At 41.2% G+C, this 24,791-nt stretch overlaps 2 protein-coding genes across 2 annotated transcripts in view; both read right to left on the reverse strand.

Moving 5' to 3' along the window:
- Positions 1-6,566: 6,566 nt before the first annotated feature.
- Positions 6,567-11,501, reverse strand: LOC139711066 (fibrinogen-like protein 1). The gene is made up of 4 exons (XM_071622985.1): positions 11,381-11,501; positions 9,207-9,343; positions 7,383-7,647; positions 6,567-6,823 (listed from the first exon to the last, which is right to left on the reverse strand). The coding sequence occupies exons 1-4, from the start codon at positions 11,499-11,501 to the stop codon at positions 6,567-6,569; spliced, it is 780 nt and encodes a 259-aa protein (XP_071479086.1).
- A 10,515-nt stretch (positions 11,502-22,016) lies between these two features.
- The window catches only part of LOC139711075 (aconitate hydratase, mitochondrial-like), a 39,057-nt gene continuing 36,282 nt past the window's right edge, over positions 22,017-24,791 (reverse strand). The window contains exon 23 of the mRNA XM_071622994.1: positions 22,017-23,368. Coding sequence (XP_071479095.1) covers positions 23,231-23,368 — 138 coding nt within the window. The 3' untranslated portion in view covers positions 22,017-23,230. The remainder of the gene's footprint in view (positions 23,369-24,791) is intronic.

Raw genomic sequence — 24,791 nt, forward strand, 5'->3', positions numbered from 1 at the left:
CATACGAGTTGCAACCCTCCAAATTTTACGAGCCACGACGCTACAGCGTCGCCATAACACTATAATCCTTTATTCATTCGTGAATAGTTAAACTTCTGGTATTCATAAAGATAATACAGTTTGTTTACAATCTTCCATTAAAGATTCGTCTCGCTGGGCGGTTTAATGGCTCAATGAACATGATGGAGCCGCTGCAGATCTGTTGATTTTGCAGGCTTATGCAAGCGCTGCATGCTCGTCATGCTTGTTGTTGTTGTTGTTGTTTTGGTTTTAACCCCCTCTGGATCCGCCACTGTATACTGTGGGCTGTGGCCGGTCTTGTATACACCGTGTTAACACCACGGGCAGTCCGAGCGATTCAACACCATCAACTTCACATACTGGCCGGAGAGTTATTGAACACAGCCTTTGCATCGATACCAAAGCTAAGATGGTTTTGAGCACTACATGCACGAATCGAGGAATCTAAACAAATCATTTCAGTAGTCGTTGCAGAAAGATTTGTAAAACACAAATCGATCGACCATACCACCTGGCCTTCCTGCGCGTGATATATAACGGTAAGTGCGCGGGGTTTTTTTTAATGGATTCTTTTCTCTCTCTCTCTCTCTCTCTCTGCGCCGTGACCAGTATAGTAGCGACAGCTCGACAACGTCATAACGGATTGAATAGGCCTTAAGTTTATAAAACCCTGTTTACAGAAAAAATGATGATGGGCTGAACCCGGCCTTTATTTCAATGAAAGCGCTCAAAAGGCTAAATACATTACCAAAAGCGGCCAGGCCTTTTCTCACTTTAAACGGAAGCTGGACCATGAGAAGATACCAATTTGCGACCCCGGAAGTGCATATGATCGTAACGGGTCTAGGACAATTACCCCCTGGGCAATTACCCCGGACCCTTCCCCTGGCCTTAATCCTAATCCTAATTCTGAACCTAATCCTAACCCTAACCCTAACTCCTAACCCTAAACCTAACCCTAACCCTAATCTTAACTCTAACCTTACCACTAACTAGTATTTAGCCGGGGGGGGGGGGGGGATCGCCCTCTGGGGGTAATTGCCCGGATACGGATCGTAACATCATAACTAAAAATGCACTGGTGTCGCCAACCCTATTAATTTTACCCCAGCCATACCAGCGGACTTTATGTTCGTGAATAGTTAAAGATCAACGTAAATAAAAGGAAATAAATATATAAAACTGTAGTTGTTGATGCCACTTCGATTATCAGTCAGGTCGTTGAATCGGGGTCATATTCCACGTGACCGACACAAGCGAGGCATACAGCCCACGAGTTCGACACTAAAAACAGGTCCACGAGTCAAACAGCTCACGAGTCACACGATGCGGTGATGTTTGATAAGCTATAAAATGCACTGTTATATTTCCAATGTTTGAAACATTTCATTATGTGAATTTTGTATGTTAATTGGATAATAATGCAGTTCTCAAATTTTCACTGTGATGTTAGGATTCTAAGCTGATAACCTTTGTGTGTGTGTGATTAGAACACACCCCATTGTTATATGTTACATTTAAATAATTTTGTAGATGGCGCCGAGGTCGAGCCTACTCCCAGGCCGACGCATTCGCAGCAGAGCGACTGTGTTCGCCCCTCGCTAGGGAGGACTTTGGACGCCAAAGAATACGGAACGCGGGTCCCTCGCAACACTTTGGAGCTGGAACAGCTGTTTGTTTGTTTGTTTGTTTATTTGTTTTGCCACCTTTTCTTTCGAAGGACATCACAATTAGCCTTATTCGAATTGATTTAACCTCTTTTTTCAGTACCAATGAATGCACATGTGGTATATGTTAGCTGTGACATGTCGTCTGTTGCATTTGAAGTTGGTCCATCCTTTGACGTCAGTAAAATCTTCGCCGAATTTTCCCGAATTTATCCAAAAGTGCTTACATTAATTGGAACAGCAACATCGCATACAAGGACGCTCCACCCACGAATCAGTTATGTTCTGGAAGCGAATAGTTTGACAATTCATGTGACTCAGTGGACAACGCGTGAGCGATGAACCTGGCGGGTGCATGACACCCTGTAGATATGATTGGTTATGACATGGAAGTGTCGCTGAAGTAGAGAGATGAAGGTCATCTTAAATTGGTAAAAAGATGGATATAATGTGAACATAATTCAAATATTGGTATTTATACACTCCCTGATAATTGCGGGGTAGCACAGAACCCGGAGGTAAACGGAAGCAGTGTAGTTGAAGACAGATGTTACAACCGCGGTAAACCGTCGTGCGTGCAGGCTGGTCTACAGCACTACGGTGGTGTGAACCAAATAGTGTTGCGCTTGATAGCAGATAGTGTATTGTCAGGGATAACGAATTGATAGTGAAGCTGTTATAATTATTCTGAACAAGTGTTAAGCCAAAATTACAGGTGGAACCGGACCAAGGCAGGGTCCCGTTCACATGGTTGTCGAATATAAGAGTATTGAAATTTAATTTATCTCACTCAGAATTTTGATTTTGCACTTTATGTTGGTCACAACTCCTTGATTTCAGTCCTGTAAATATTCCACAAACGGTCATATTAAATTGTACATTAAAGTGAATGGCACGAGTGTGATTGAGTATTATTTAAGTCCGCCCATGTGACGTTTCCTATGAGTTCGACACTGGGTGAATAAAGCCCATGAGTTCGACACTATATAGGTAGAAACAGCCCACAAGTTCTGCAGATACAACACGGAGCTTAATGTGTCGGTCTCGTGTGCCTTGCTTGCTTATACAATGTACCCCATTCCACAGTTTTTTTTTTCTCATAGGTCACTCACCGGAAGCAAAGATTGCTGCTTCCTGCCACTCACCGAAAAGAATTGGATCGCAGTCTGATGAATCCAACTTGGTTGGTCGACTATCAGGTGAGTGTCAGACCATGTGTGGCGCGTGATCCTCATCGCACGATCTTGCTTCATCGGATCACCGCCCGACATGCCTGACACTGACCTGATAGTCGACCAACACAAGTTGGACTCATCTGACGATGATTCGAGACACTTCGTTGGCTGGCCGAAAGCGATGAACTTTGATTCCGATGAGAGACGGATGAGAGAAAATATCTGTGGAATGGGGGTATTAGTGTCGAGCTCATGGGCTGTATGACTCGTTGGCTGTATGACTCGTGGGCTGTATGACACTTGGGTGTCGGTATCGTGACGTGCACCCGTTTATAAGACTCAGTCGCACGACAGGAAATTGGCGAGGCTGGTGATGTCACACCTCCGGTCTTAAGATCGTAGGACCGGTCTGATCGTATATAGTGTGCGGCGGGCTTTAGTGCCAGTCGTAGATATTTGACATGTTGAATTTCCACGACCGCGTTACGGCACATTTTGGTAACTGCACATTTTGGTAAATTTACCAAAATGTGCAGGACATTGACGGCATATTTTGGTAACTTTCTGTTCCTCCACAACCATCACAAACACAAATTGTAAGTGCAGTTGGTTTTTGTCCCCACCGAATGAGTTCGGCAGCCTAAAGGCCGTGTCACACCCTTCCGGGCAAGCTACGCGGGCTTGTTGCGAGTAAGGTTTTTTCCAGCACGCAGGAAAATTATCTAGCCTGTAGTTGCCCGGAGCTGCGCACGCAAGTCCGATTTACCCGCAGCCAAGTTTTGAGCAGCACCTCGCAGGCAACTCCCACGCAGGTACTTCGCAGTCCCTGTATGCGGTCAGCGCGGCAAAGATAATGACATTCTGTCCTTTCTGTTGGACTTCTGCCCTTCCTTTAGATAAATTTATGAGTTGTCAGCCCCCACGCGCCTGGCACGCCTACCACGTGCTTGCTACGCTCTTACTACGATGATCGGGAATGAGACATTACAATCTCTGTCGCTGCAGTTATGCTTTAGAACGATGTAGCTACGCTGTCAGTGCGATGTTGCCGATGTTATCCGATCGATGCACGCTGTATCTACGCTCTGAACAATCTATACGATCTTATCACGCTGTTACCCCGTTCAGAGAGCTGAAAAGTGCCCGATGTGCTCTCATGTACCCGATTCGACTGTCGATCCGCAGTCAGTCAACTTATTAGCATGCAAAACCAAAGTAATATACTGTGGACCTCGAAGAGGCTCCTCAACTCACGGTTCTTTTGCAGCAATGCACTGTTATAATCAAAGACGTGCTGATCTTTCTAAGGCTTTTTCCTGATGCCCTTGCTTTTATAGTCCGTCTTCCTCCAGTTGTAGATGACTTCATATTCTTCAAAATTCTGCTATGTCCTCTTCCTCCTCTTTTAGCATCACGTGCAGTCTCTCTTTCTTCGCCTTTTGGGTAGCTGCTTCGCTGCTTTCTTCTCTTCTTTTTCTTCATCTCTTCTTCTTCTTCTTCTTCTTCTTCGAAAATTTGAGCTCCTTCTTCTTCATATTCTGCCCCTACAGGTGCAGAGACAATTTCCTCCTCCTCTTCAACAGTTTTGCTTCTCGATCTCCTTGATCTTCTTTTGGTAGACATTTTTGCTGCGATGTCCAGCGTATCGGCTGTGTCCCTTTTAGAGCGGCGAGAGCGGAAGACGTGCGTAATCTGGTTGATCAGGAAAGACCGGCGCAGCAGCGAGACCACGTTGATGTCTAAGTTCACTTCCCGTTCTTGTGCCGATGTTACTACGCTCAGAAAGACGTTGTTACGCTCATCCCGCGGTGTTTACGCTGTCACTACGCTCTCCCCGCTTGCCGTACGATTGAAAATAGGTCAGTTTTGATCGGGGAGATCGGGAAGAAATTTTGAACAGGTTCAATTGAACAGGTTCAAAATTTCTTCCCGAGCTGAAAACATGCCCGCTCCAACCCCGACCACCAAGTGCTGCTGCTACGATGCTTCCGATCCCCGTACGCTTTTGCCGCTCTCTCCTGATCTGCTAGATCGGGACAGATCGGGGTCCAGATCGTGATAGTGGAACGGGGGCTTTAAATTACGTACTATAGACACCAACTCCTCGTAATCAAAAGTTGGGGAGGAAGTTTTACTGTTCATAAAATAAGCAAGCAAACAAACAAATAAGTTTTTGATTCGACAGCGTATACGCTCTATGTTTATTCCCTTTCAATTCTATGAGTTCTCAGAGTAGAAAGAACTGGGATTAAATCCACACTACGAGGAGTTCAAAGTCCAATCTACTATCGCTTTTTTAAGTTTGACCTATGTGATCAAACGTTTTCCTTCATATTTAAAATACATTAAAAACTAAAAATACAAAGCAGGAATTCTTTAGAGTGTACATTCAAAGATATAAGACATGAAAATATTTCATGAAATTGTAAATAGAGTTTAAGGCAACTCCAGTTAGTACGATTCCCGATCTCACGGAAAAGATTTGTGCAACATAAGCGAGGAGAATACTATCCTCCGTTCTCTTTCGAAAACCTAACAAAACTCGCCGAACACGCCTGATATCTGCGACACTGAATGGAATCAGCAAGCACTGGTATACTAGCGTTTTTCCCCCACCTTCTCTTTCGAATAACATCACAATTATCTCATTTCGAAGCAAACACATACGACGTCCTAAAGACATTGCAGAGGTTCAAAGGTGCAACTGTTTTCCTAGATGAGCGTTGTATTGATATTTAGCCGGGATAAATGATGTGCCAATTTAAAGTGCATCTAACACAAATCCGTGACATTTCAATGATCTGCTAAAAAGAATTAAAGAGTAACGACAATCTTTCAAATAAAAGGTAAAATTCCATGTCTCTCATGCACTTGCCCGCCCCGAACACTTCGGCAAAAGTCATTGTCAGCATTTGCTTGGTCTTGCTACTGCTTAAGTTATAGGGCTGCATTATTCAGCCGCACTGCTGCACCGGGTGGTTTGCTGTTCCTTGAAATTCACCATTGTTAGACGGGCTTTTCAAGTTCGAAAACGCGATGACCCTTGCACTCTAAAATCTTAATAATACCTTTCCAGCGATGTCTTCTATGCTGGGCACTGGTATACTAGCGTGTTTGTTTGTTTGTTTATTTGTTTTGCCACCTTTTCTTTCGAAGGACATCACAATTAGCCTTATTCGAATTGATTTAACCTCTTTTTTCAGTACCAATGAATGCACATGTGGTATATGTTAGCTGTGACATGTCGTCTGTTACATTTGAAGTTGGTCCATCCTTTGACGTCAGTAAAATCTTCGCCGAATTTTCCCGAATTTATCCAAAAGTGCTTACATTAATTTGCTCTTGTTACCTTCCCCTTTGTGGACTGGGCAAAAGTCTTAAATTTTGTCATTTCCGAGATTCTACCTTTAACACAGCATGTAATTTGAGCAAAGTTGTAATCTTTTTTGAATTTCCACTCTAAACACTACTTAAAACTCGTGTGTGGTAGTTCTGAAAGAGTTAGGTTTAATGGATGTCCAATTTTATGTGATGTTTTCATTTTAATCAGTTGATAGGGAGTCAACACGGTCATGTGGGCCGAATTTTCATTTCCGCTCTTTCCATGGAGTTGTAGCTTAGTTTCCAGTTGTACCAGCTGATTCCAAGGCGGCAATTTTATGTGATATTTTCATTTTAATCAGTTGATGGGGAGTCAACACGGTCATGTGGGCCGAATTTTCATTTCCGCTCTTTCCATGGAGTAGTAGTTTAGTTTCCAGTTGTACCAGCTGATTCCAAGGCGGCTAGTGGACGTAACCACGTCGCTCGTGACATAAAAACCATTCAGATTGGCAAAGAGGCAGTGGTCGTACCACCAAGCACTGCCTACATGTTCCAGAGCGCAGTTGAGCTCGTAATTATCGTTGTCACGATCCTGCGAAGTGAAAAGGAGACCATTGTGTGCACTAAGAGAGTCTCCTGTGAAAGGAAGGGAGAGAATAGAGGTATCATCAAGAAACCATAAATTCGACGGATGCATCAAACGCTTCCTCACGCGCCCCTCCTTTGACATAGACGTTTGACTTTAAAGCAAAAGAAAAAAATAGTTAAGGGAGTGTACTGTATAGTGAGACCTCTATCCGAACATTTGTAAGCAGAATGTTCGGTCAAATTTTGTTCGTTTGTTTATATTTGATGGGTAGGCCCACATTTTGTGACGATATGATTTATTTCAGATATGTAGCAAAATACGCTTCATGAAATACCCGAGAACTGTTTGTGTGGTTTAGCCTTGGGTATTATACTCGTTGTAAAATTGAATTAGACTGATACGATTTTTTTCGTACAAAACTCGTTAAAAAAATTGTAGAGACGAAAAAATGATAATAGCATAATCAAAAACGAAAAGAATTATATAAAGATGGAAAGGTGTACGAAATTTCGATTGCCGTTGTCATTATGATCTGCATTTTGTCATACCGATTTCTTTACTTATATAAAAACCTGAACATCTTTACTAATGACAGTAAGTTTCTACCTGCGTTGCCGGAGTAATCGGAGACGTGTAACTGATAATTCAGCGTTTCGTTATCGATCCTGAAAGACTTGTAAGAGATAGCAAAGGCCTCGTTCCCTTCGAAGTCCCCGAGTTCGACCCGTAGTTCGTAGTCACGCTGTGCCGTCAGGTGGTAGATCTTGTCGTTGCCGAGCCAGTGCTCTGACAACACATCGCCGAATCCAAACTTGTAATCGACCCACAGGCGATTGAAGCTGACCGAGCCATCTTTTCGGCGCTGCAAAAGCTGGTTTTGGAAACCAAACATACAACAAACAAACAAACATGAGGTTGAAAATGCCGAAATTAAATTGAATACTGTATGAAAGTTTATAGATCATTGTTACACAAGGTGCCTCAAAATTTGATCTTTATTGCACAACTATGTGAACGTCGGAGTAATGAATCTTCGAAACGATGAATATCACCCCTGAATTTGAATGGTGAGAATGGGTACGTTGGTTATTCCGGAGGATCGCGATTCCGAAAATGATCTAAGTTTCGTTATTCCGAAGATTCGTATTTCCGAAAATGAAAAGAGGTTCGTATAATTCCGAGAGTGGAAATAAACTTTATTTATTTAAAAAATACGGTGTTGCATTTCTTTTTTAAATAAGGCGGGATATCAGAAAATGAATGCACGGAGAATGAAAACACCCTTGCACAAACACCCAAACAAACAGACATGTATATCAACACACACAAACATAAACGACATACTATTGACAAACTGGAATACAATCGATGGTAACTCGCGATTGTATTATTGATTAAAAAAACGAATTATTATGTTCCTTCCCTCTCCCGTCAGTCCATGTGCCATCATCCCTTTCTTCTACATCATCGTTATCCAGTTTCCCGAATACCGAACCTTGTATGACATTTTCGGATCAAAGAAACTTACTTCATTTACGGATTGCCGAATCTTCCAGATAAGAAACCTCATTATGTATCGTTTTCGGATTAACAAATCTTTGCAATAACGAACCTTCGGAATAACTCCCCTTCTTTCATTTTGAGATTAACGAACCTGCGAAAAACGAACCTTATTTTATTTTCTGAACCTTCGGAATAGCAAACCCCAAATTTCATTGTCGGATTGAAACGAATCATCGGAACGAGGGACCTTATCTATTCAATTCAACAAACCTCTAGAGTGTTTGTGTTTCGAAGTAAATCTTCGGAATAGCGAACCTTATTTCATTTCGAATTAACAAACGATTGCAATAACGGACGTCTCCCGATGGAGGGAAGTAGAGAAACATAATTATATTGGGTATACAATGACACGACATTAAGCTCCTGCCACAATTGCGCTGGTGTTACTTTCTCCAATGACTTAAGGTAAGGGTGAGAGTTATACGGTTTTAGGTTAGTTGGGTGTGAGGATTAGGATTAGGATTAGCGTGCGAAGCGTGTAGAATTTTCATGGAAGTAATATCATTGTCGCTGGAGCAAAATGTGAAGGAATCATTGGGACATAGCCCGGCATTAAGACCATTCTTCATCTCCTCCCAACCATTCCAAAGTCTCTGCCCTCCCCCCCCCCTCCATATCAAGCACACACACACACACACACACACACACACACACACACACACACTTGCTCCCTCTTTTCTCTCTAGTTTGCTCTCTCCCTCTCTGCTTGTCTATCTCTTTACATAGGCCTATATTTTCTCTCTGTCTAGACAGCAAAATGCAGTACCTGTATTTGAACTTTTTTAAACAGTGTTAGTTTTTAATTTCTTAATTCGAAGTGAGCAGAAACACACACACACACACACACAAAATATCACATGTATTTACCGTCCAATTTCCTCCATCTGTGCTCAGATCGCAATAAACTTCGAACGCATGTGTCATGCCCGTTGGCCTGATCAAATAGCTCGCGCTAGCTCTTGGACCACTCTTCGCAACTTCCGAGCAGTCCCTTGGAAACACGTCTGTCATGTATGATATTAACAATAAAAAAAAAGAATTCCCGTTACTCGCATGGTAACACTGGAGAAAAGCAGAAAAATGCAGAAAATGGTTTCGTGGATAAGGATATTTCCTTTTTTTACGGCCAAAGTCTTGTTTGCAAACCAACTTTCTGGAATACATTGTTTTTCTTAAACTTTCATCAGCTTTCTCATCCAACCTAAATGATGTCAACTCTTCTCCGCCGAGCCACAGTCAGTTGATAATGAGGAAGGTATATAGGTACTCGTACGTACTCTGTTCGCATAATCATTGACAACACTGAAAGTAATTGTCTGACTGTATCTTTTTTACTCTGTTTTTCACATATTATTTCATCAGTGTCTGCTTTCTTTTCATATTTTGCTCCAATGCACTTTTTCCCTGTTTTGATGAAGCTTGGATGACATGCTTACTATACTTTTTACGTTTCCATACGTTTGCCTGATTTCCCAGTGCTTTACAGACATATTATCCGGAACAAGTTTACCTTCTTGTACTTGTACATCCTCGGCTCTCCTAGAGACATCTGCATCTGAAATTGCAAATATCAAATAGAGTACATCGTGATCGCGAGGTTCAAATTGACCATTACAAACTTTTGACGTCACGGAACCTCGTCTATATGCGGTCATCCCACTGGACCGACACCCACGAGTCATACAACCCACGAGTTCGACATTGAAAACAGGTCCATCAGTCATACAGCTCACGAGTCATACAGCCCATGAGTTCGACATTCAGTTAGGCGAATAAAGCCCATGAGTTCGACACTATAGGTAAAAACGGCCCACGAGTTCGACAAATACAACACGTTGCTTAACGTGTCGGTCTCTTGGGCCTTGTTAGCTTAGGGTCGAACTAATGGGCTGTATGACTCGAGAGCTGTATAACTCGTGGGCTGTATGACTTGTGAGCTGTATGACTCGTTGGCTGTATGACTCGTGGGTGTCGGTCTCGTGACGTGCACCCGTCTCTAACACTGTGCTTAGGTCGTGTGTCCTCTTTGTCTAGCACGTTTTAGATTCGGATTTTCTTTTAGTCTCAGGTTGCTGATTTGTCCCACAATCGATTTTCGTTTTCGCAAGGTTCATATTATGGTTGTGATTTTTATTTGCAGATTTGGCAAAACAACAGTTTCAACGTCCCATGGAGAACCTTGTACACACTCAAAAACAACGCCAGTCTACAACATATTAAAAGTAACCTTATGGAATAGACTAAAATCAGGCAAAAGAGAATTAAAGTTGTCGGAACTTACATATGGCAGTTCAGAGAGTATTAATTTCTCTTTTTTTTCCGAAAAATGTATAGTGATAATCCCTACTGGAAAGAACACAGTGTCCCACAATGTGTTCACAGTGTGTGCATATAGTCGACTATGTGAAAACGCTCGAACTTAAAGTGTGAAGATGATTTCACACCGTGGATGGTTTTCAGAGAGTTTTCACATACTAATGCTTTGTTTCACACTGTGAATTGATGATTCACAACGAGGTCACTCTGTTAAAACGCTCGAATTTAACAGTGTGAAGAGATTTCACACTGTGATCACACTGTGGCACACTGTACTGTATCATTCAAATCCAGCAGGGATCATCGAAATCAAAAGTGGCAATAATATATATGTCAGATTTGAGCATTCATTTGTCGCCCTGGTACACGCACACACAAACACACGCACACATACACAAACATGCAACTGCAATCGTGTAGGATTTTATAAAGTCAATCAAGAAAATAAATTTGGAGAATTATCGATTGATTTAGTCATTCAAGGCGTTTGGATCGTCATCATTTCAGCGATCGGGTATCAGCCACGGACAAGCTCCTGTACATAGGGTAACGTTAGATGGATTTGAATGGTCGCCTCGGTTGAACCTGTGTATAACGACCACTTTTGGCGGTTACCTTGAGCTGTCTTTATAGAAAAGTGTGACTGATGTATATGTATGTATATATCCCTATACTCGTTTACTTATTAATCATCTAATTCATTGAAGGTTGGAAGTTTGTCTTACAGGATATAGTACAGATGAGATTCCTAGTCGTTGACACACATCCCGACGTCTCCGAAGGCCGCACGATATACTGCGCTGTAAATTTCTCCCCGTTTTCCAGCTCTAGCTCCCGTAGCGCCATCTTCACATCGCAGAGTGCTGTCAAAATGGATACATTCCGAAGGTTCGTTATTCCAAATGCTCTTTAGTCCGAAGATTCGTTATTCCGAAGGTTCATTTTAGCGAATTCCATTTTCGGATTAACGAATCTCTGGAATAACGAACCTTCGGAATAACGCTACAAATGTTCGGATTAACGAACCCTTTTTCATTTTCTGATTAACGAACCTCTAGGTATAGGGAGTTTGTGTGTTTCGGATTAACGACCCTTCGGAATAGCGAACCTGCGGAATAACGAACAGCACCCGTCAAAATAAGGGAAATGAAACGGTAGGAAAACTTATGATTCTATGTCACTGTGATTTCCACTGCATGACTAATCGCGTCACGCATGTTGGTTTGTGTGAAGGTGTCAACCTTGGGTTAGAACACGATCACCAACGTGCTCACTCAACTTCATCTCACTTTACCAGGGGTAGTAACATCATTATAGTAGGCCTACAGAAGATTAACCTTAATGAGCTAGCGGGAGGCGGAGATGAGGGCCACCTGAAGGGTGTTAGAATTAGGGTGACATGCTAGTATATCAATAATTAGTTGAATCAAGAAACTGGAAAGCAAACTCACTGTTGCGACGTTTCGCCAATTATCAATTGGCTTCTTCGGGCGAATGATGTTCCCGATGATAGAATGGCCCTTAAATAGTGCGACATTGTGCAGAGCGCACTGGACCTTGTCCAGCGCGCGATTTAAAGACGGCTTGGGATCTTGCGAACGGCCCGGTCCCACACGTGCGATAAATTGAACCGGAGACCTCCTCTCTTGTTGAGTGTGGGTCTTTCCACACTTTCCCAGATGGCTTCCTTTACGCCTCTTTCAAACTATCTGGATTCTCTGTCCAGGATAATCACTTCTCTGGTGTTAAATGAGTGGTTGCTTGTGTTGGTATGTGTGTAAACTGCCGAATCCGGGATACGTACTCTCTGAACTGCTGGGTCTTCGGTGCTGGTTCATGCGAGCTCTCAGTGATTGTTGAGTCTCTCCTACATATAGTAGAAGTCATTGCAATCCTCCTGAGAACGTCGAATGCCATAGACCACGTTTCTCTGCTTTTCTTTTGCTACACGGTCCTTGACATGCACCGATCTCTGTCTTAATGTGTTGTGGGGTTTGAAGGCGGTGGTGATGCCCTGTCTCTGGAACAATCTCTTGACCTTGTCTGACAAGTCATGTACGAACGGAATAGTGATGGTGACCTTCCGTCCCTGTACCCCTTGCGCTCTCCGTGTGTTCTTGTTTGGTGGCTTTGGGTTGTCAGCTTTAGAGAAAGCCCAGTCAGGGTACCCACATCCGGCCAAGGCGTTTCTGATGTTGGTCTTTTCCTTTGTGACCTCAGCTGAGCTGTGAACTATGGTGTCTACTCTATGGAAAAGGGTCCTGATGACAGCAAGTTTGTGAATCAAGAGATGATGTGACTGGAAATTCAGGTACTGGTCTGTATGGGTTGGTTTTCTGTACACTGAAGTGGAGAGGGAGCCATCAGTTTCGACGTGGACCTCAACGTCTTATAGGAATGCCAGATTCCCATCCTTGCACGTTTCTTGTGTAAAGGAGATGTGTGTGTCCAAGGAGTTGATGTGACTGAAGAAGGAAGCACTCTCTTCTTCACGAAGGATTACAAAGGTGTCATCCACGTAACGGAGCCAGATACGTGGAACGTGTCCGGAGTAGGTCCTCAGAGCTGTGGTCTCAAACTCTTGCATGTAAATGTTGGCTACTATGGGCGAAACTGGTGACCCCATAGCACATCCATATTGTTGTATGTAATGCTTTTCGTTGAAGGAGAAATAGGTTGTGTTCAAACATACAGACAAGGCTTCAACAATCTGGTCTATGGAGAGTGTAGTACGATCCTTCCAACTGTTATCTCCAGTAAGACATTTCTTTACTGCATTTACTGCTTCTGATGCGGGAATCGATGTAAATAGAGCACTTACATCATATGACACCAAGGTTTCATCATCCTCTAGTTTGAGGTGTGAAATCTTCTCAACGAAATCTTGGCTATTTTTCACGTGATGAGGTGACGTTCCTATCAGTGGGCTTATAATGTTTGCAACATGTTTGGCAAGGTTGTAAGTCACAGAGCCAGTGCAGCTAACGATGGGTCTCACTGGAATGGGGTCAGGTTTGTGTACCTTAGGCAAGCCATAAATTCCTGGTATACAGTAGGTTTTGTAGGTGGAGTCAAGAACTATTTTTGTCTATCACTGAAACCACCATCCTTGTGAATCTTATTGATGACACCAGTTACAGATTTTCTATATCCACTGGTTGGATTGTAACCTATGCTCTTGTAGGTCTTCTTATCCTCTAACAACTTGAGACATTTGGTCCAGTGCGCTCTGCACAATCTCGCACTATTTAAGGGCCATTCTATCATCGGGAGCTTCATTCGCCCGAAGAAGCCAATTGATAATTGGCGAAACGTCGCAACAGTGAGTTTGCTTTCCAGTTTCTTGATTCAACTAATTATTGATCTTGTACTTCGACTGGATGAGAAGAATTTACATCAGTCCATGGTAGTATATCATTTTATCTTTCTTCTTCTGACTTTAATTCTGCAAAAGTATGATCAAGGAGTTTTCTTGCCACAATTTGCCGATCTATAGTTTGATGTAATTCTGACGGACAGGACAAGAAGATGGAAAAAAATAAGAGAAAAAAATATTTCTAACAGGTTATAGGACTAGCAAAGTCAAAGCGTCAAGAAATAGTCGTAAATTAACATCAGGCGTCCAAAATCTTTGATGCAGTTGAAAAAAAAAACCCACTTATTCTTATGATTATACACAGACATAACGGCAACATGCAATCAAGTGATGATCCATAAATGCAAAGTCTCGCGGTATTCACACAAAAGTAAAAGAAAAAATTTTATCGGTTCTTAAGACTATTTTAATTATGTTTTTGCTCATTATTACCTTATTTGTATGATTTGCATTTGTTGCTAATTACTGAGCCCATGCCAGTGAATAATGTCTGACAATTTGCTTTGTATGTGCTGCGCTCCCCTATTCCTCTCCAATATACCCCCCCCCCCCCCCTTCTCTCGTTAACAGCCCCTTCCCGATGTCCCCTGATGTTTCGTCCTGTCTTCGTCTTTTGGTTCCTAGCTGTGCCTGTGCAGTGGCGTATCCAGAGGGGGCGCACCGGACGCGCGCCCCCTCTTTATTTGTTGTTAAAACAAAAGAAATTAAAAAATGAGATGAAACGTAGAAGTAGCACCAGAAATATAATTGTTTGCGCCCCCCCCCCCCCCCCTTTACGGAATTCCTGGATTCGCCCCTGTTGTGTGTGCCAGAGAGCCAGTTAACTGGAGGTGAGAAACTGTGATGGAGCAAAGCAACCGAAGGGTGCGGGGATGGAGTGGATCCCCCACGGTATTGAGCTTTTGTTCAATTTTGGAATAAAAAGTTGTGACTGTGCACCTCAAAACGAACATAAAGTCGCACACACTGATTTTGCGTGAGGACTGAAAATAAGTGAAATGGGTCAACCTAGCCGAACTTGACTTTTTCATATTTTCTGAAAGAGCGGGTCTTCTTTTACATTATGCTAAAATTTGGTATCATAAAACGGGTAGGAAAGTGTGTTTTTTTAGCAGTTTATCTCGAACATTTTTGGTAGAATAGTGTGATTAGGTGTGTCTTTAGAATCCCTTTTTTCATTTCTGAAAAACCTTGTCCACACTCTTCAGTTTCAACTCTAATATCTTTTGAAAGGATAGTGCTACTGCTTTGAAAGTTGGCACTGATTATGAACAGTATGTGTTAATGAGACATGCTTAATTTCAGTTTAATCTGATAATCCCTTCATTGTTGTTACTCTGGTGGTTTACTTCCTGTTTTTTTGTCCCATTCATCGCACAGCCAGCACGGTTTGGTAAAGATTAAGCGCTTGAATAGACATTGTACTTTAGAGCCTCTTTTCTCAGTTCACACTTTTCCTGAGTTTGTGCTTTCTTTCCAATATTTAGATAGGTTAGGAGAGTCCATTTGATTTGAGTTATACATCATTTTAAAGCTTAAAGTCTGCTCTTTCAGAATATGGTCTTAACTAAAAATTCATGTCTGGCGACTTTTTGTTTGTTTTGAGGTGCAAGGTCACAGTTATGCAGTTTGGCTTGATTCTAATTGACTTGCAAATTTTTCATCTTTTCATTGATTAATTGATATTTATATGGAAAATGATCCTGCATGACATTCTTTCGGGCATTTTTGTTTTGTTTGTTTTTTTGTTTTTTGTTTTTTGTTTTGTTTTGTTTTTTTTTGGGGGGGAGGGGGTGAGTGGGAAAATTTTGGCCAAGGATGAATGATTCTAGAATGAATGATAGACATGACTGTAATATAATAGTAGATGCACAATTTTGAGACCCCTTTGGATTATTAATTTAGAAGAGCGAATAGCTGTAAGAGACACAGCCATGATGACTTTTCAAGCCAACGAATGGAAGATCAGGAAAATGTTTGCCTCACTCAGTTCAGCATTCAATGGCGGGCTTGTCGCCCGATGTTCATTATTGATTTACATGCCTCGTTTTTTGTTTTTATTTTCTTTCTGGGTGGCGTGAGAAAATGATTGCTGGGAGAGTGAGCAAGAGACGGGTTGCAGCTGGGGAGTAAGACTCATGCCGTAGGCGTGAGACTTGTTAGGTCTGGTGTGCATATACGTCTTTGTGATTTCAATTACTCTAAATACCTTTTTTTAACAAAAAAAAAAATAAGTTAAATTTATTGTGTGACTCACACCACTACAAGCTTGTCTTTTACGTGGGCCACTCGTTACTAAGAACACTTTTTCAATTAACTTAATATTTTTAACAAATAGTTTCATATAGGTCATGTTCGTGCTCATTTTACTTCCGCTTTCAGTACATGTTATACATTTTTTCATTACATTCATACGTCGTTGTCATTGTATAGGAAAAATGCGATAGTGAAAAATTATATATGAATTGAATTGTATGCAAATAGTGAATGGTCACGAGTGCAATGGTACGAGATTTCGCACGAGGTGAAAGATAGAGGCGCTCTATTCAACGAGGCGAAACCGAGTTGAATACTAGTAGTGCGCCCTATCTTTCACCGAGTGCGAAATCTTGTCCCATTGCACGAGTAAAGACCATACACTATTTGTTTTATACAACGTTCAAGTTGATCTTTATTTGGTTGGATGATTGTTGGGTAGGTCTAAGTAGAACTAGAAGTCTATATATGTATGAAAAATATAGCCATACTTTCATGTGGATCCACTGCGATTCTGGCTTGTGCAATCAGTGTAGATACAGGTCACAGCAGCTAGCGCTCATGTACACTAGCACTACGTAGGCCTACATACGCGCATGATACCGCACACGTACACTGCGCTAGCTGCATGCGATCCTCAATATGCAACACACACAGTACATGCAGTACCGTACTATTCTCGAACCGTGGAGAACGAAAAAATCGAACCAAGTTGCACGCAAAAATAGAACCAAAATTGCACGGCGCGTTGAATGGAGTACTTATTGACTATCACGTCACCAACAATCCTCCAATCAAATTACATTGTACAAGGATCTACTTGGACGTTGTATAAAACGCCTTTGACGGACTGATTGACTAAGAAAAAATTATTTGTGACTGCAGACGTTACCGTAGATGTCGTGGAGCATGACAAGAAGGACGAAAACTCTGATGACCTCATATCTTGCCATCTGTTTAGAACTTCTTTCCTCTCAAGCTTCTGGATTTAATGGCGATTTGCGGCGTGTCGTTGGAGATGATGACGCGTTGACGAAAAATCAGTTTAAAGTGCAACCTCTGTCGCACATCGAGTGCTCTTATACACTCGGTTGTACATTGTTGTTGTCCACCGTATCACGACCAGCGACACTGGTGTCGCCAACCCTATTAATTTCACCCCAGCCATGCCAGCGGACTTCATGTCCGTGAATAATTAAAGATCAACGTAAAGAAAAGGAAATGAATAAATAAAACTGTAGTTGTTGATGCCACTTCGATTATCAGTCAGGTCGTTGAATCGGGGTCATCCCACGTGACCGACACAAACGAGGCATACTGCCCACGAGTTTTACAATGAAAACAGGTCCACGAGTCATACAGCTCACGAATCACACAGCCTATGAGTTCGACACTGGGCGAATAATGCCCATGAGTTCGACAGAATCGACACTAAGTAAAAACAGCCCACGAGTTCTGCAGATACCACACGGAGCTTAATGTGTCGGTCTCGTGGGCCTTGCTTATACATGTACCCCCATTCTACAGAGTGTTTTTTTCGTCATCGGTCACTCACTCACTCACAGCAAAGTTTGCTGCTTCCTGCCACTCAGTATCGGATCGCAGTTTGATGAATCCGACTCGGTTGGTCGACTTATCAGGTGAGTGTCAGACGACGTGTGGCGCGTGATCCTAATCGCACGATTTTGCCTCAGCGGATCACCACCCAACATGTCTGACACTGACCTGATAGATGAACAACACAAGTTGGATTTATTTGACGATGATTCGATACACTTCGTTGGCTGGCCGAAAGCGATGAACTTTGACTCCGATGAGAGAGACCGATGAGAGAAAATATCTGTGGAATGGGCGGTATGTATTAGTGTCGAGCTCATGGGCTGTATGACTTGTGGGCTGTATGACTCGTGGGCTGTGTGACTCGCGGGCTGTATAACTCATGGACTGTCCATGACTCGTGGGCTGTATGACTCGTGGGCTGTAGGCTATAACTCATGGGTAATGTCGGTATCGTGACGTGCACCCGTTTAGAAGACTCAGTCGCACAACCGGAAACTGGCAAGGCTGACCAGTGATGTCACACCTCTGGTCTTAAGATCGTACGACCGGTCTGATCGTTTATAGTTTGCGGCGGGCTTTAGTGCCAGTCGTAGAAATTTGACATGTTAAATTTCCACGACCGTGTTACGGTACATTTTGGTAAATTGCACATTTTGGTAAATTACCAAAATGTACAGTTATGGGGGTCATCCCACTAGACCGACACCTACGAGTTATATTATAACAGCCCACGAGTTCGACACTGAAAACAGGTCCATGAGTCACACAGCTCACGAGTCATACAGCCCATGAGTTCGCCACTAGGCAAATAAAGCCCATGAGTTCAACACTAGGTAAAAACAGCCCACGAGTTCGACAGATACAACACGGGGCTTAATATGTCGGTCTCGTGGGCCTTGTTAGCTTAGTGTCGAACTAATGGGCTGCATGACTCGTGAGCTGTATAACTCATGGACTGTATGACTCGTGGGTGTCGGTCTCATGACGTGCACCCATAAAATGTGCCGTAACTAACCGGTCGTGAGCTTTCAGCCAATTATGATACAGTATTATTGAAAGAGTATAGAAGCGCAGGCAATACGCACTCCATGCGTTTCCATACTATTGTGACTTTGTTTATCTTGGCGTACAATTCAATTATAATTGGTCTTTCAAAAAGGCAATCTCGAGGCAAAGTAGGGCAGGCCAGAAAAGCTCTATTATACAGTATGATGACTAAAGCAAAGCAAATGCAGCTGTCAGCTGATACTCATTGCAGCTTATTTGATCATTTGATATTGCCTATCTTATTGTATGGTAGTGAAGTCTGGGGATATGAAGATGTAAAGCAAATTGAAGTTTCCCATAGTAAATTCCTTAGAACTTAATTAACAGTAGGTTCCTGTACCCCAGACTGTATGGTTTATGGAGAAACTGGTCGAGGATTGATTTTAAACCATGTAAAGTGTAGAGTTATTAATTTCTTAATATTGTGAGGTAAAGTGTATAAATATTTATATGTTTTATTGAAATTCATATTCGTCATTCATAAAGATGAAAACTTGGACTTTAACTTCTCATGGTTAAGATTCATTGAAGACACACATAATCAAGCTGGTCTATCAAATGTTTCGTTAGGCCAAAACGAAAATATTAGATTGTGTTTAAATGTTAACTTGCTAAAACATAGACTGAATGATATTTTTTTTTTGTCAGGAATGGGAAGCAGCAGTATGGTTGAACCGTGTATGCACAAATTATCAAATATTTAAATGCAACCATGTCTTTGAAAATTATTTCATCCCCCTAAATAAATCTGATGTTTTCAGTTTATGTAAGTTTCGGTGTAGATCGCATAAATCACCTGTAAACAATGGTCGATTTAATGCGAACACATCACATTGTGATATGCAGTGCACATTCTGCTTGTCATCTCACATAGGTGATGAGTTTCATTATATTTTTGTTTGTCCTTATTTCCAAAGGGAATGACGTTTGTATCTGCCCAAAATGTAAACCAAAATTAGGTTTCCAAGTGCTTTGCCTTTGCACATGACAGAGCTTTTTGATACCAAAAGTACCTTTCAGTTGAAAAACTTAGCAAGATTTACTCGTCTTATCATGTCCCAATTTTCTAAAAACTCTGAAAAAAAAGATAATCGCTCAAGCAACATAGATGCCTAGATGGTACAAAAAGAGTTGGTCCTACCGCGGACACGTAGCGGTAGGTTAGTGCATCAACCTCCTCTGTTAAATTTGTAATACTGTATTCTGCTATATTTTCATGTAGATTGTCTGTGTATCTTTTTATTTTACGTATGTTTGTATTCTCATATACACTATCATTATCTTGTATATCTTTTGTGTCATTATGTGTAATCTGCAAGTCAATCGTATTCACTGGTTTGTCATATCGTTGTTTACATTCTTTGTTTGTACTCTCATACCCCGAGAGGGGGTCGAAAGAGTCAATAAAACTCACAATTCACAATTCACGGCCATGAGCAGAGAAACAATACTTTGAAAAACCTTAACACTAACTTACCTGGGCTATTAAGCGAGCTTGAATTCGGGGGGGGGGGGGGGCATTATGCCCCCCCCCCCCCCCCTTCAGATCTCGGCCGTTGATCGCGCGATCGCCGCAAAATTTTGCATGAAGATAAAGCCGGATGTAATCTACAAGACTGTTAGGTTAAATTTTCCAAAAATTTGCATTTTCTATTTTAAATCAATTAATTATGCAAATATATGCAATTGGCTTATAAAAGCTTATGGAATGCTGATTTTTGGTGTAAATATTCCTAGTGACATTCCTAACATTTGTGTGTAAAAAAATAATTCAGTATCAAAATTTGTTTTTTATTGTTTTATCAATTGTTTATGTATTTCCTTCTTTTTTCGAACTTGTTTTTGTTTTGTTGTTTTTTCAGCAGAATTTATCATGCACATTTTTGGAAGCATATTTATGCTAGAATAAATTGATTTCAGCCATGAAAATCAAAAATATGAATCTTTACATGAATTAATTGAAAAAACACAATGTGTATTGACTTCACAAAATCACGTTTTTGAGCAATTTTGGGGTTGACAAAAATATTTTGAAGGAGCGTGGCTTCCGAACGGTATGCCCAGGCGCGACAAATTTGGTCTCAAAAGTTGCGCGAGACTTGAAAGTAAAAAGTCGGCGAGCGGCGCGGTCAAAAAAATTTGCGCGCCGGAATAGCCGGAATTCGTCGGGGGGGGGGGGGGGGATTATGCCCCCCCCCCCCCTCCCCAGGTAAGTTAGGGTTAAACAAATTACACTGAACAAGGATGATGACATCGGAGGCTCACATATTTCAGAAATGTAGCAATATGTAATTCATTATAATACCGCTTGCTTGCGAGTTCACCTGTGTATAATCTATGCATATATTTCTCTTTTTTTTTCTGTCCTGCTTCCTTGAGCCGAACTCATGCATTCTTGGTGATCCTGCCATGTCATCATCCTTGTTCATTGCAATTTGTTATGAATTTCAAAAATATTCTTATTCTTCATCCCAAGTATAAATTCTAAAACCATTTTATTCCCATTTTATTGCCAAGTTATTGGGAGATTGTTTATTTTGTCCTTTATGACCCTATGATCGTTGACCTTTGACCTCATAACTTCAAATGCAATTGTTCTTCTCACTCCATCATAAACACAACCTGCACTTAAGTTTGGATGAAATTGGTTTATCCGTTCTCAAGTTATTTTGTACACACAAACATACAGACAGACAGACAAACATACAGAACCAAAAACATAATCTCCGTCCGGCCATATGTTAACTGGCAGAGGTGATAATTGACACAAGGGGTGGCAGTGTGAAACATAAGGCCATGAGTAAACGTAAGGGACAGTAAACTGAGAAATTACAGTCCAAAGAAACTGAATGGGTAGCCCTATATGGACCAAGCTCTTCCATTTTTTGCACGGTTTTATCTCACTGTAACCCTTGATGGAGAGGGAGTTGCATAATAAACTGCACTCACACAGGGCATACAAAAAACAACTAACAATTGCTAGACTGAAGTCACAGAGCATATGGACGTATAAAAATGACACACATGAAACAACAGCTGCACACCAAACACAATTTTGTTCTTCGCAATATGAAACACACATACACGCATATCAGCCACAGGCAACGCTAATAATGTCAGTTCATAGTTTTTGGGACTAATGTCCATATATTTCAAATATAATGACCACATCAGTACATGTACACTTCTATGCTTTCTGCATCATTCATATTTCCTGAAGCTGTGTTCTGACACCCAAGCATACCAATGGACCTGCTACACTCAATATTATTTCAAGTGGTTAACAGTAAAACTTCTCTCCAACTTTTCATGCCGAGACTAGCACAAGTGTGAACAAGGCAGAGCATTACAATGCGCTTTGCGAACGCAGCCATACCAAGTCACTGCAGCAAACTTGTATAAAGAATGATACCATATATTCATTAATTGTAACAGGTGAAGAGCTCAAACAGTGATATAATGTATATATCTATGAAAGGTTGACATTGTGCCTTGATATCACAAAGAATATTAGTAATAAGTCATAGCTTATTCTGCATATGTCCTCAACAACTGTAGGATGGAAGTTATCATAATTAAATGAATAATGTCATTTTGTGCGCAAATCAAAACCATATGGGTATTGAAAGAAGTTGACTCACATTACAAATGTGTGACAAGGAACATGACTACATGGATCTAAACCTATCGACAATGACTTTCACTTCATCAGAGACATACATGTGATAACCAATCCATACCTGAAACGACTTTGTGAGAAAAAAATTGGTGCCTAATGATTCAAGGTAGATATACTCGCTGCAAGCAATACATTCTCTCTTCATTTTTTGTCTCTCTCCATATTTCATTAAGGCTATTTATATAGCAATCACAAATAAAATCAGAATGAAGAACAGAACACAGTTCATGGGAAATTGGTTTAAGGTGTGGCAAGTCGCATACAAACTTTCATTAATACAAATAGCACAAATTCAAGTTTGAGGATGATAGGTTTTAATATTCCGTCGATGTAAATATGTTTCTGGCCCATCTAGTGGCTTCAGTGAAGTCACATACCAGAAAATAAAAGAGAGAAAAAAGTTGTCTACCTGGCATATTGGTGTGACCTGTAGTTAATGAATAGTTGGGTACACACCACAGAATTCAAATGTACATCCCATGCATAAAAATTTGTCTCAACAATGAGACTAAACAGTAAGCAAAATAAAGGGAAAATCCACATGATTATATTACTATGTATTAACAACAACTTCATATTTTTTTTGTCAGATTTTCTGCATATTTTTAGTTCAATTCAGAAGACAGACTTTGCTTTTGTTTTTGATCAAGTTGGTCGCTATGATGCCTGCGCTTCTTTCATCCTGTTGAGGGCGCTGCCTGCCCTGAACCACTCGATTTGTGTCTCGTTGTACGAGTGACTGAGGAGAATGGTGTCACTGGTGCCGTCACTGTGTTTCAGAACGCACTCCACAGGCTGCAAGGGGGGAAGGAACAAGGACAATTAGTAGATACTGAAATTCTAGCATTGTACAGTGGACTACCGTTATAACAAAGTCCTCAGTACTGGCAGTTTTTTTTTCGTTATATCGAAATTTCCTTATAACTGAACAAATAAGCAATAAAAGTGCATAGAGCCGATAATGTTGCGGCCTGAATTTTATTTCGTTGTAACTGAATTTCATTATAACCGTATTTGTTATAACGGGAGTGCACTGTAAATCACAAGTCTCTAAAATCAGTGGTTGGCTTGCCAGAGCCCTGGAAAACTTTGATGGTCTAGTTCAAGTGGTCCTTTGGGAGATGGGCAGTCTTCATCTTAACCCTAAAAAGACTGGGCTATTTTGGTAGCTCGAAAGACTGGGGGGGGGGCCTAAAGGGCCCCCCCTTAAGATCTCGGCCGTGGATCGCGCGATCGCCGCGAAAATTTGCACAGGGGTAGTGTGCGATGTAATCTACAAGATCGTATATTTAAATTTTCCAAAAGAGTCTTCTTTTATTTTATTTTGATTAATTATGCTAATTTATGCGAGAAATTAGACTCTTTGATCTAAATCAGTAAATAAAGCTCCAAAAGTGCTCATTTTTGGTCTAATTATTCTTTATGGCATTCTTAGCAAATGCACTTGAAAAAAAATTCGGTATCAAAATTAATTTCTTATTTATTTTATTGTTTCATGAATTTCTTATGTATTTCGTTGTTTTTTCGACCTCTTGTTTTCGTTGTTTTTTTTAACAAAATTTGTGGCAGACACTTTCTGAAGCATAATACTCCTAAAACAAATTAATTTTAGCCATTGAGAGTAAAAATAAGCATATTTATATGAACCATGTGAAAAAACTCAATTTGCATTGACTTTGTACACAAAATCACATTTTTGAGCCATTTTCGGTCTCACATGCGTATACAAAATGTTATGTAATTTCAGAACCGTACCCCCGGGCGTCACAAATTTGGTGTCAAAATGTGCGGGAAACTTGAAAGAAAAAAGTCATAGAGCATCGCGGCGAGGGCATTGCGTGTTGCAGAGTAATCGCGCGAAATGTCGAGGGGGGGCCTTTTAGGCCCCCCCCCCCCCAGTCTTTTTAGGGTTAAGTTTGCCAACAAGTTTCACTTTCTAGGATGTCACACCATCCACTAATACACCTGTGCAAGCTACCATGATTTTGACTTCAGGTCAATGCTACACTGACATTTGTGTCAGTAGCTCTGCACAGTCACACATTAGCTGCCTGAAGAGCTTGCCATGTAATACAATATTGATAATGCCAATTTCATGTTACACACACGTACTCTTTTCTTGAACTATAAGGCATTTAAACAAGAGATTTACCAATACTGAAATTTGATTCTGTAAGTTGCCTGCCTATGCAAGAATTATGTGCTACATTTGATAGTA

The sequence above is a fragment of the Diadema antillarum genome, unplaced genomic scaffold (genome assembly GCF_040938485.1).
Source record: "Diadema antillarum isolate AM-2024a unplaced genomic scaffold, OU_Dant_1.0 seq00001606_RagTag, whole genome shotgun sequence".
NCBI classification, from domain to species: Eukaryota; Metazoa; Echinodermata; class Echinoidea; order Diadematoida; family Diadematidae; genus Diadema; species Diadema antillarum.

Coding starts and splice junctions, on each gene's coding strand:
- LOC139711066 (XM_071622985.1), bottom strand. CDS start 11,501: ATGGCGCTACGGGAGCTAGAGCTGGAAAACGGGGAGAAATTTACAGCG. Junction 9,344..11,380: donor TCTCATCTGTACTATATCCT/GTAAGACAAACT, acceptor CATACATGACAG/ACGTGTTTCCAAGGGACTGC. Junction 7,648..9,206: donor CAGATGGAGGAAATTGGACG/GTAAATACATGT, acceptor TTCCAAAACCAG/CTTTTGCAGCGCCGAAAAGA.